This window comes from Oncorhynchus nerka, linkage group LG17, assembly GCF_034236695.1.
Source record: "Oncorhynchus nerka isolate Pitt River linkage group LG17, Oner_Uvic_2.0, whole genome shotgun sequence".
In the NCBI taxonomy this organism is placed as follows: domain Eukaryota; kingdom Metazoa; phylum Chordata; class Actinopteri; order Salmoniformes; family Salmonidae; genus Oncorhynchus; species Oncorhynchus nerka.
In genome coordinates, this window is record NC_088412.1 from 35,174,641 (window position 1) to 35,187,319 (window position 12,679).

The 12,679-nt window shown below is 39.6% G+C and overlaps 1 protein-coding gene across 1 annotated transcript; it reads left to right on the top strand.

Annotated features, from left to right (window-relative positions):
• The first annotated feature begins 1,063 nt into the window (after positions 1-1,063).
• On the top strand, positions 1,064-12,306 carry LOC115145161 (regulator of G-protein signaling 4-like). The gene is made up of 5 exons (XM_029686487.2): positions 1,064-1,343; positions 1,595-1,693; positions 6,700-6,761; positions 7,715-7,878; positions 8,279-12,306. Exons 1-5 carry the CDS (start codon positions 1,300-1,302, stop codon positions 8,516-8,518), a joined length of 609 nt encoding a protein of 202 aa, XP_029542347.1. The 5' UTR covers positions 1,064-1,299; the 3' UTR covers positions 8,519-12,306.
• Positions 12,307-12,679: the final 373 nt, after the last annotated feature.

A 12,679-nucleotide genomic window follows, 5' to 3' on the forward strand; every position in this document is an offset into this window, starting at 1 on the left:
TGTTCATAACAAAGACAGAGAGAGTAAACAGAATGAATGCAGCTTGGGATAACGTTGTGCTTTGTCAACAGCACTCCTTAGACCTCTAACCAAAATATAATCAAAAGGAGTTTCTGTGTGTTTCTATGTGTGTGTTATAGAGATTATGTTATTATCAGTGTCCTCGGTCTGTAGGTGTGAAAATAAGTTTGAACGCTTCCTCAAAGCTCTTGTCTGTCATGTACTTCGGGGAGATGTGCATCTCTTCAAGTCTCAGGCAAGGTTAATCCTCACACGAGCGGGGTTCATCAAACCACCTCTGTTACTTAGTGGTCTTTTAAAATGGCATTGACATCATCGTCAACTCCTCCCATCTCAAACTCCATATTCCCAGAATGTTCCCACACCCTCTCCTGTCATCAAGCTCCCAAACTCAGCTTCCTTTGATCTACATGCAGGTTAGCAGAAACACACACATACTTCTGAGTACATGTTTAGCCGGCATATGTAGGCATTTAACCTCTGGATGGCTGCCCAGAGTAGAGCAGTCTGCGCAGGAAATTTAAATTCAATGAAAATGGTATGTGACTGATTGTTGTACATTGTTGTATATTGCCCAGGGGTGATTTTGAAAGACCACACACACACACACACACACACACACACACACACACACACACACACACACACACACACACACACACACACACACACACACACACACACACACACACACACACACACACTTTTACACACATACACACTCACAATTCAATTGCACAGGTCTGGGTATTTCAACCTGAGGAGTAACTTTAACCAACACAAGCAAACAGTTCTCTCAATTCTGACTGATGCCATCAGACAAAAATGTACAACAATCAGCCACATACTATTTGCACTGCATTACATTTCCTGCACAGGCTGCTCTGTTCTGGGCAGTCTTGCAGAGGTTAAATGCCTACATATGCCGACTAAACATGTACACAGGAAGTAAGTGTGTGTTTCTGATTAACATGCATGTAGATCAAAGGAAGCTGAGTTTTGTTACCCACTTCTGTGCTCTTCTCCCTGCTCATATCATTTCTCCTCTGAGAAAATTAAGAGAGCATACTTAGCCCAGTGAGGGCTGTGATTGGCTCTTCGTCAGCGTTTAAGCACTGTAGCTGTATAAAACCCCAACTGTGGGAGGAGGCTTCACTAAGACAGAGCGTACTACTGACTTACTGAGAGGACTACCAGTCATAATATTACAACCTTTTCCTCTGCGCTCAAAACCACTGCAAATCATTCTCCTTGATTTGGATTTAGCAAAGAGGCAACATGTGTAAGGGATTAGCAACACTGCCTGCAACCTGTATGAAAAGGTAAGATGGGTATTTTAGTTGTTTGAGGTTGTTATTATGTTGTTTTAGATCACTAGTAACATACATGTAATACATGTGAAATCCTAACAAATAAATGATGTATCTGTACTGTAATGGGAGATTTTCAAACAGTAGTGTATGTTGAATACAAGCCTTGCGTGTCAGGCATCTTGGTTCTGCTATAATAATAATAATTTGATATTTCTACATTCTGTAGCCTAACACTACCCACTCTACTTCTCCTCCCTTAGTGCCAAAGACATCAAGCACAAGATTGGATTTCTGCTCCATAAGCCTGAGGTTCCACCAGACAAGGAACAGATAAAAGAGAAGACCAACATTGCCAAGAGGTGAGTGTACAGGAGAATAATCAATCAATCAAATGTATTTATAATGCCCTTTTTACATAAGCCGATGTCAGAAAGTGCTGTACAGAAACCCAGCCTAAAACCACAAACAGCAAGCAATGCAGATGTAGAAGGCCAGAACCTAGAAAGAAACCTAGAGAGGAACCAGACTCTGAGGGGTGGCCAGTCCTCTTCTGGCTGTGCCGGGTGGAGATTATAACAGAACATGGCCAAGATGTTCAAACGTTCATAGATGACCAGCAGGGTCAGATAATAATAATAATCACAGTGGATATTGTGAATACTGAAACCTTTTAACCTTGAATGTGTTGATTGATATATCATTTATTTATAAAGGACATTGAGACAAGGGAGACCTGTTGTATGAGAGCAGCAAACAAACACTTGATTCTAATCATCATACATAATATTGAACAACATACCAGATATCATAGATAAAACAGCATTCAGGTTGTATTAAATTCATTTATTACACCATGGGGAATGATACTCTCAAGGCAATAACCAGTGTGCACGTAGGTAAAGAACTTTAATGCAGGTTGATTTGCTGTGTTGGAGTCCTCCCCCTAGGGAACATCTGCTGTTCCTAAACTAGTTATATATATCCAGCCTGACCTTTCCTTTCATTAGGACTAATCTAGTTTGTGTGCTTGGAGTGAAAACAAATAAATGCAACCCCTTAACTATCTTCACAATTTACAGTAATGCAGTGGCGTAAAGTACTAAGTAAAAATAGTTTATTATTTAGTATTACTTAAGGTGTTTTGGGGGGTTTCTGTACTTTACCATTTTTTGGGGGGAACTTACTTTTACTTCACTACATTCCTAAATAAAATAATGTACTTTTTATTTCATACATTTTTTATTCCATACATTTACACCCAAAAGTACTCGTTACATGATGAATGCTTAGCAGGACAGGACAATTCTCCAATTCATGCACTTATCAAGATAACACGTGGTCATCCCTACTGCCTCTGATCTGGCAGACTCACTAAATACAAATGCATCGTTCGTAAATTTAAATAACAAGAAAATGTTGCCGTCTGCTTTGCTTAATATAAGGAATTTGAAATGATTTATAGTTTTACTTTTATTTTTGATACTTAAGTTTATTTGAGCAATTAAATGTACTTTTGATACTTAAGTATATTTAGAACCAAATACTTTTAGACTTTTCCTGAAATAATATTTTACTGGGTGACTTTCACTTTTACTTGAGTAACTTTCTATTAAGGTATCTATACTTTTAAGGTATCTATACTTTTACTCAAGTATGACAATTGGGTACTTTTTCCACCACTGCAGTAATGTTAATAAACTTTGATAATCTGATTGCAGCTAGTGTGAAATGATGTACTTAAGGACAAAAACTGTAAATTGTACTTTTAATACTTAATTGACATGTTTTAGTGTGCTTGGTTACTCATTAACTCAAAGAGGTGTATACGGTATGGTTGATGCTCATGGAAAACACAGTAGCTTATGTCCTGTTGTAAAGAGCATTATGTAAGATGATAGATATGACATCTGCTTGTATCATTAAAATATAGGCCGTTAGCAATTTGCAGGTCAAGAACTGTGGGATATCAACACACAATAGATGTACTGAAATGAAATCCGACCTGGGTTCAAATACATGTGTATTTTATTTATTTATTTCATTTTATTTCACCTTTATTTAACCAGGTAGGCAAGTTGAGAACAAGTTCTCATTTACAATTGCGACCTGGCCAAGATAAAGCAAAGCAGTTCGACAGATACAACGACACAGAGTTACACATGGAGTAAAACAAACATACAGTCAATAAAACAGTATAAACAAGTCTATATACAATGTGAGCAAATGAGGTGAGAAGGGAGGTAAAGGCAAAAAAGGCCATGGTGGCAAAGTAAATACAATATAGCAAGTAAAACACTGGAATGGTAGTTTTGCAATGGAAGAATGTGCAAAGTAGAAATACAAATAATGGGGTGCAAAGGAGCAAAATAAATAAATAAATTAAATACAGTTGGGAAAGAGGTAGTTGTTTGGGCTAAATTATAGGTGGGCTATGTACAGGTGCAGTAATCTGTGAGCTGCTCTGACAGTTGGTGCTTAAAGCTAGTGAGGGAGATAAGTGTTTCCAGTTTCATAGATTTTTGTAGTTCGTTCCAGTCATTGGCAGCAGAGAACTGGAAGGAGAGGCGGCCAAAGAAAGAATTGGTTTTGGGGGTGACTAGAGAGATATACCTGCTGGAGCGTGTGCTACAGGTGGGAGATGCTATGGTGACCAGCGAGCTGAGATAAGGGGGGACTTTACCTAGCAGGGTCTTGTAGATGACATGGAGCCAGTGGGTTTGGCGACGAGTATGAAGCGAGGGCCAGCCAACGAGAGCGTACAGGTCGCAATGGTGGGTAGTATATGGGGCTTTGGTGACAAAACGGATTGCACTGTGATAGACTGCATCCAATTTGTTGAGTAGGGTATTGGAGGCTATTTTGTAAATGACATCGCCAAAGTCGAGGATTGGTAGTATGGTCAGTTTTACAAGGGTATGTTTGGCAGCATGAGTGAAGGATGCTTTGTTGCGAAATAGGAAGCCAATTCTAGATTTAACTTTGGATTGGAGATGTTTGATATGGGTCTGGAAGGAGAGTTTACAGTCTAACCAGACACCTAAGTATTTGTAGTTGTCCACGTATTATAAGTCAGAGCCGTCCAGAGTAGTGATGTTGGACAGGCGGGCAGGTGCAGGTAGCGATCGGTTGAAGAGCATGCATTTAGTTTTACTTGTATTTAAGAGCAATTGGAGGCCACGGAAGGAGAGTTGTTTGACATTGAAGCTTGCCTGGAGGGTTGTTAACACAGTGTCAAAAGAAGGGCCGGAAGTATACAGAATGGTGTCGTCTGCGTAGAGGTGGATCAGAGACTCACCAGCAGCAAGAGCGACCTCATTGATGTATACAGAGAAGAGAGTCGGTCCAAGAATTGAACCCTGTGGCACCCCCATAGAGACTGCCAGAGGTCCGGACAGCAGACCTTCCGATTTGACACACTGAACTCTATCAGAGAAGTAGTTAGTGAACCAGGCGAGGCAATCATTTGAGAAACCAAGGCTGTCGAGTCTGCCGATGAGGATGTGGTGATTGACAGAGTCGAAAGCCTTGGCCAGATCAATGAATACGGCTGCACAGTAATGTTTCTTATCGATGGCGGTTAAGATATCGTTTAGGACCTTGAGCGTGGCTGAGGTGCACCCATGACCAGCTCTGAAACCAGATTGCATAGCAGAGAAGGTATGGTGAGATTCGAAATGGTCGGTAATCTGTTTGTTGACTTGGCTTTCGAAGACCTTAGAAAGGCATGGTAGGATAGATATAGGTCTGTAGCAGTTTGGGTCAAGAGTGTCCCCCCCTTTGAAGAGGGGGATGACCGCAGCTGCTTTCCAATCTTTGGGAATCTCAGACGACACGAAAGAGAGGTTGAACAGGCTAGTAATAGGGGTGGCAACAATTTCGGCAGATAATTTTAGAAAGAAAGGGTCCAGATTGTCTAGCCCGGCTGATTTGTAGGGGTCCAGATTTTGCAGCTCTTTCAGAACATCAGCTGAATGGATTTGGGAGAAGGAGAAATGGAGAAGGCTTGGGCGAGTTGCTGTTGGGGGTGCAGTGCTGTTGACCGGGGTAGGAGTAGCCAGGTGGAAAGCATGGCCAGCCGTAGAAAAATTTGATTATGTGTTTTTAAATAATCATTTTCTGTGTATTTGATTCTTTTCAATAATGTGGCCAGAATCAACTAATTATATTGGAAGTATTTGAAAGTATTTTCCATTAATTTCCTCTAAGTAGCCTACTTTCAAATTCTTATTCCAAATACTATTTTAAAATACCTGGGTCAAATGTATGGCAGTTTTGTATTTTAGTATTTTAAAATACATGACAGTAATTTCCAAGTGTATTTCCAAATACATTCCAGTATTCAACTAATTGTCTTTAAAGATTTACTTCGAAATTTATGTGAAAGTAATTGAAGAGTTTCATTACATTTTCCGAAATGTTGGTAAATTAGCGTTTATTCTTTAAAGAACTTATAAAAGAGATTGGTGTGTTATTTCACCATTTAATTATGAGATTCATTGTTCAATGACAGACACGTATTTGTTTGAAATCTATCACTTGATAGTTTCATTTCAGAGAGACAAATAATAATATTTTGTTGCAAAATTCTATATATCCGCCTCACTCTCAGGAGGAATAAGTAGTGCTGCTAGGTTTTACACAGTCAAATGAAGAACTTTATTTTTTATAAAGAACTGTACAAATTATACATTTGTGACATCATTATTACAACTTTTTTTTAAATGAATCAATTCGATTTTATGAGATCTATTTGAAAATATTTACATTTGAGATTTTAGTATTTTAGCAGATGCTCTTTTCCAGAGTGACTTACAGTTAGTGCATTCATCTTAAAAGATAGCTAGGTGAGACATCCACATATCACCATCAAATACAGAATATAAACATTTCATTCCAGCTAAACAATCAATATATAGCGTTTTACAACAAAACCCATTAATTTCGTGATATCCAATTGGTAGTTAGTCTTGTCCCATCAACTCCCGTACGGACTCAGGTGAGGTGCACTGCTTCTTGACACAATGCTCACTTAACCCGGAAGCCAGCCGCACCAATGTGTCGGAGGAAACACAGTATACCTGATCACCATGTCACCGTCTGCCACAGGAGTTAGAGCACGATGGGACAACCCGGCTGGCAAAACCCTCCCCTAACCCAGATGACGCTGGGCCAATTGTGCGACGCCTCATGGGTCTCCTGGTCACGGCCGGCTGCGACCCAGCCTGGGATTGAACCAGGATCTGTAGTGACGCAGCTAGCACTGTGATGCAGTGCCTTAGATTGTTGCGCCACTCGGGAGGCCCGAAATATTGAAAATATTATTGTTAATCCCAATATACTGATTATGCCCTTTCTCTGGTTTTAGAGTTTCACCTGCTGATGTGGAGAAATGGAAACTGTCCTTCAACAACCTGATGAATAGTGAAGGTGAGTTTGTCACAAATCAAAAGGAGACATCTTATGGACATACACTAACATTTTAGTAATGTCGAAGACACCTTTATCCAGAGCGATGTACAGGAGGAATTAAGGTTAAGTGCTCAAGGGTACATTGACAGATTTTTCACCTAATCAGTTCGGGAATTCGAACCAGCAACCTTTTGGGTACTGGCCCAACGTTCTTAACCACTAGACTACCTACCGCCCTACTAATACAGAATCGGGGAGTCTATCTTGCTCAAATGCGCTCAAATGTGAAAACACCTTCGATAATGGGATGGTGGTTTTATTAATTAAGAAGTTGTAAAAAAAGCATTTGAATGAAGCTCTCTGCTGCCCCTTGTATAGAACTCCTAAATATTTGTCAAAACTCTGCCACTACCTATTACCAACCCATAACACTAGTGTTACACCACAATACAGGACTACATGTTTTCAATCACTCTAACTTGAGTGACATTCATATATCTCTCTCCCTTGTCTCTCTGACCCCTGTCTCTCTGTTTAAGAGACTACCATGACGCCTGTGTGGGCTGTAGGGTACTTGGCTGGCTGTGGGTTGTTGGGGACTTTACATGGCTCTTCGGCTGTGTTCTCATGCTCTGGTCATGTGCTACGTGTCTGGAGGCAATGCTGGGTGGCCCCTGAGGGCCTGCTGCTCTAGTGTGAGTCTTAGCTAGCTAGCTAGCTGATGGCCCCTGTGGTGTCAGGCTTTCTGTGGGGACACGGAGTAGGAGCAACGGCCTCCTGAGAACCATCCTGGCCTTGACCTCCAACATTCCATAGCTTCCTCCATGACTCCCTTCAGAGGGATGCTCTCTGTTTCTCTCTTTAGGAGCATTTCATTAGGAGCATAATAGTGTGTAGCTTCATATAAATCGTAAAACCCAGCACCTGACTAATGTATCCTCTTTCTCTCTCTCTCTTTGTCTGTCTATCAGCTGGCCGTACGGTGTTCACTACCTTCCTGAAGGCAGAGTTCAGTCAGGAGAACATGGAGTTCTGGAAAGCTTGTGAGGAATACAAAATGTCAGCCCCCAAAAATATGGCAGGTAAAGCCAAACAGATCTATGACCAGTACATCGCGGCAGACGCTCTTAACGAGGTAAAATGGGAATAAAAATTGGCTTAAACTTTCCCTTGGTAATCTCTGCTACCCCAAAATGGTTTCATTCAAAGGCAGTATTCTGTGTTACACACTATGACTCTGTTGGAGTCATAGTACACTCTCACTCTTTCCATACATCAGTTTTCTCCATTAATATAAAAGCTTTTAATATTCCTGCATGAGTGCCTTTGACATGGATTCTGAAAACACTTCATACATCCTGTTGATGTATCCTCTTTTTCCTCTAACGATTCCTCCCTTTCTAAAAGCACCTGTGGTTGTTCCTTTATGATTGCCGTTTTGGATTTTTATAGGGCTTTTTATGGCACCTTTTATTGATACAGTATCCATGTTGTATTTCATTACTTATATTTCTCCTTTTCCCTCCCCCTCTCAGGTGAACTTGGACTCAGCAACGCGAGAGGAGACCAGACAGAACCTGTCTAATGCCGGCCCATTCTGTTTCGACAACGCCCAGCAGAAAATCTTCACTTTGATGGAGAAAGACTCATACAGAAGGTTCCTCTATTCCAAACTGATCCAGGATCTGTCCCCGTTGCCCACCACCACCACCCAACTCAGTGCTCTGGAGAAAAGGGGAGGGATGAGAGGCTGTTCTGAGAGCGGTGGTGCATAGACAGAGATAGAAAGAGAGAAACATTGACAATTAAAACACTCTGTCATAATCTGTGAGGGAAAGAGTAGGTTGTCTTGAAGAGAAAACATTGTTATGAGTGGGTGGATTTAGATTTTTTTCTGTCCGTTGTTCAAGAGAACTATTTCAACAAGTATCACAAATTGCTTGTCTTTCAGACTAGGGTATGCTTGGAGAGGGAGAGAAGAAAACGATCAGAGATGTGATTTTCAGGACGAAATATCATCCTCTTTCTCCTGATTTTCCATTGTTTTGTGAGGGTCTACTTTCTTTCCATGTAATATCTTCCTGAGCTCTAACAAGAGTCAAATGATTCAAACTGAGATTTAGGCATTTCACTCTGGTCAGCTCCCTGTTTCCCCCCTGTCTGGCTTTCATCAAGGGCTCAAAGCTAAGTCATGCATGTACGCCAATAATGCTTCCTCAAACTGAGTGTTAAATTAGATTATAGTTTATGAATGGATATAACTATGTCTGGATTGGTGTTAAAAGCTCCTTTCACATGACTGGTGTTTATGTTTTTCTACCATTGCTTTACCTTAGGCTAGTTTGTGCACTGCTGAGGTGTAGCTCACTTGCCCTCTGTTAACCTGCCGATGAAGTCATGACCAGGTGATGTTTTGATTCAAAACACAGGGAAAAACAATGAGGAACTACCTCTCTATCCATCCCTATCCCACTTTCTGGGTGACCTGAACATTGACTGGTTAGCAACTAGCTGTCTTCTCAAGAGGAAGCTTGTGACTGTGCCTGTAATATGACTCAGGTTGTCACTAAACCAACTAGAGTGCATACTAATAGTGTTGGATCTGTAACATCCATTTGTATTGGTCATATCTTCACTAATGCTGCAGAGCTTTGCTCCAAGGCAATATCAGTTTCCGTTGGCTGTAGTGACCATAACATTGTGGCAATAACAAGGAAAGCCAAAGGTTGGGCCTAAAGTCATTTATTAATTGTTAATTCCAATTGTTGACAAGCATGCACCAGTTAAGAAACGAACTGTGAGAACTGTTAGAGCCCGATGGATTGATGATGAATTGAAAAATTGTTATGGTTCAAATAAATAATGCAAAAGAGGTGGCAAACAAGTCAGGCTGCTCAGCTGATTGGTTGACATACTGTAAACTTAACAAAAAGAAGAAATTATATTACCAAAAAAAGATAAATGACAGAAAACACAATGGAAAAATACTTTGGAGTACCTTAATTGATGTCGTGGGCAGAAAACCTTTCAATATTGCCAGTCATTTCAATGACTATTTCACTAGTTAAGTGGAAAAACTCTGAAGTGAAATGACAACAATTAACAGTGAAACATCATATTTTTGTATAAAAGATCTAATAATGAAAGAGAAGGATTGCTGTTTTTAATGGTCAATTTAGTGTGGGAGAGGTGGAAAAACTATGGTTATCAATCAGTAATAAAAAAACCCATTGGGGATAGACAACCTTGATGGGAAACTATTGAGAATGGTAGCAGACTGTATTGCCACTGCTATTTGCTACAGTGCCTTCAGAAAATATTCACACCCTTTGACATTTTCCACATTTTGTTGTGTTATAGCCTGCATTTAAAGTGGATAACATAGATTTTTTGTCATTGACCTACACACAATACTCCATAATGTCAAAGTGGAATTATGTTTTTCAACAAAGAAATCTAATTAAAAATGAAAAGCTGAAATGTCTTGAGTCAGTAAGTATTCAACCCCTTTGCTATGGCAAGCCTAAATAAGTTCAGGGGTAAAAATGTGCTTAACAAGTCATATAATAAGTTGCATGGACTCACTCTGTGTGCAATAATAATGTTTAACATGATTTTGTTAAGACTACCTCATCTCTGTACCCCACACAATTGTCTGTAAGGTCCCTCAGTCGAGCAGTGAATTTTAAACACAGATTCAACCACAAAGACCAGGAAGTTTGTCCAATGCCTCGCAAAGAAAGGCTCCTATTGGCCAAAAAACAGTCATTAAATATCCGTTTGAGCAGGGTGAAGTTATGAATTACACTTTGGATGGTGTATCAATACACCCAATCACTACAAAGATACAGGCGTCCTTCCTAACTCAGTTGCCGGAGAGGAAGGAAACTGCTCAGGGATTTTACCATGAGGCCAATGGTGACTTTAAAACAGTTACAGAGTTTAATGGCAGTGATAGAATAAACTGAGGATGGATCAATAACATGTAGTTACTACACAATATTAACTTAATTGACAGAGGGAAAATAAGGAAGCCTGTACAGAATAAAACATTTTCCAAAACATGCATCTTGTTTTCAACAAGGCACTACAGTAAAACTGCAAAAATATGGCAAAGCAATAACATTTTTGTCCTTGATACAAAGTGTCCTGGATACAAAGTGTTATGTTTGGGGAAAATCCAATATAACACATTACTGAGTACCAGTCTCCATATTTTCAAGCATTGTGGTGGCTGCATCATGTTATGGGTATACTTGTAATTGTAAAGGGCTGGAGCTAAGCACAGGAAAACAATCCTAGAAGAAGATCTGGTTCCTTGCCCTTAACTGCACATACAGAACTAACATCAACAACACGCATGCTAGTCTTTCTTGGTTGAGGATTGACGAGAGAAGAACTGCTTCTCTTGTAGTTTTTATGATAGATATGACTGTGATACAAATTCCAGATTACCTGCATAATAAAATAAGATTCAGCTCAGACACCCATACATATCACACAAGACATGCCACCAGTGGTTTCTTCACAGTCCCCAAGTCCACATGAGTTCACGGCAGTAGTCAGTTTTATACAGAGCCATGATCGCATGGAACTCCCTTCCATCTCCAATTACTCAAGCAAACAACAAAACTACGAGGGGACACACACACACACAATTTTTTGTTGTTGTATTTCTTTGTTGTGTTGTTTGTATTATTTTTAATTTGCATTGTTTGCATATCATCATATTTTTTATTTGTATGACTTTTCTTGTCTATCAATGTATCAGTGTTTTGTTACTTGTCATGTTTTGTGTTTTTTGTGGACCCCAGGAAGAGAAGCTGCTGCTTTTACAAAAGCTAATGGGGATCCAAATAAACAAATAAATAAAGTTAACCCACAGATAGCCAGGCCTCTGTATGGACATCATCAGAACAATTTCGATGTTGTCCCTCAGCTTCGTTCCACTGCATGAAGGTAGCAACTCCCATACAGAATGATATAATCACAGCGCAACATGCAGTGCTGAGCAACTTCTTCCATAGCTTTTAATACATGTCAATGGTCTACTTCAATGTATTGGTCTACTTCATGTCACTCTTCTTATTCAACCATTAACATTTAGCTTAAATATCCATGGCTGTAAGCTTTGTGTTCATTGTATGAAAACTGTTCCAATTATAGCTTTGTTGGTATTGTATTTTGATAACATCTACCTGTATTACTTATTGTGAATGATTTATGTTGTAAAGTTATTGGCGATGGACAAGTAGGGCAGATGAACGTGTCTTATTAGGCTCTCATATATCATTGATATTGATACTATTGCTAACACAACTGATATAATGACAGTATCATCATTATATCAATTGGCGGCAGGGTAGCCTAGTGGTTAGAGCGTTGGACTAGTAACAAGGGGTCTGGATACCATCGGGTTCTTGGTCAGTTCAAGCTGACAAGGTACAAATCTGTCGTTCTGCCCCTGAACAGGCAGTTAACCCATTGTTCTTAGGCCGTCATTGAAAATAAGAATTTGTTCTTAACTGACTTACCTAGTTAAAATAAAGGTCAAATAAATAAAGTATATGGTTCTGTGAGTTTTGATTACACATTAATTTCGATGTTGTCCCTCAGCTTCGTTCCACTGCATGAAGGTAGCAGCTCCCATACAGAATGATATAATCACAGCACAACTTGCAGTGCTGAGCAACTTCTTCCATAGCTTTTAATACATGTCAATGGTCTACTTCAATGTATTGGTCTACTTCATGTCACTCTTCTTATTACTCCTACTATTGCTAGACATTCATTGTAATAACAATTTCTATATTTATTTTAAGCTTCTATTCTTGACACGATTATTTATAATGTATTTGTAAATACAAAACTGTTTTACCGAGTAGTTTTTCTGTTTAGTCACTTACTTTCAAACTTCCAAAAATGAACGAAAGGCT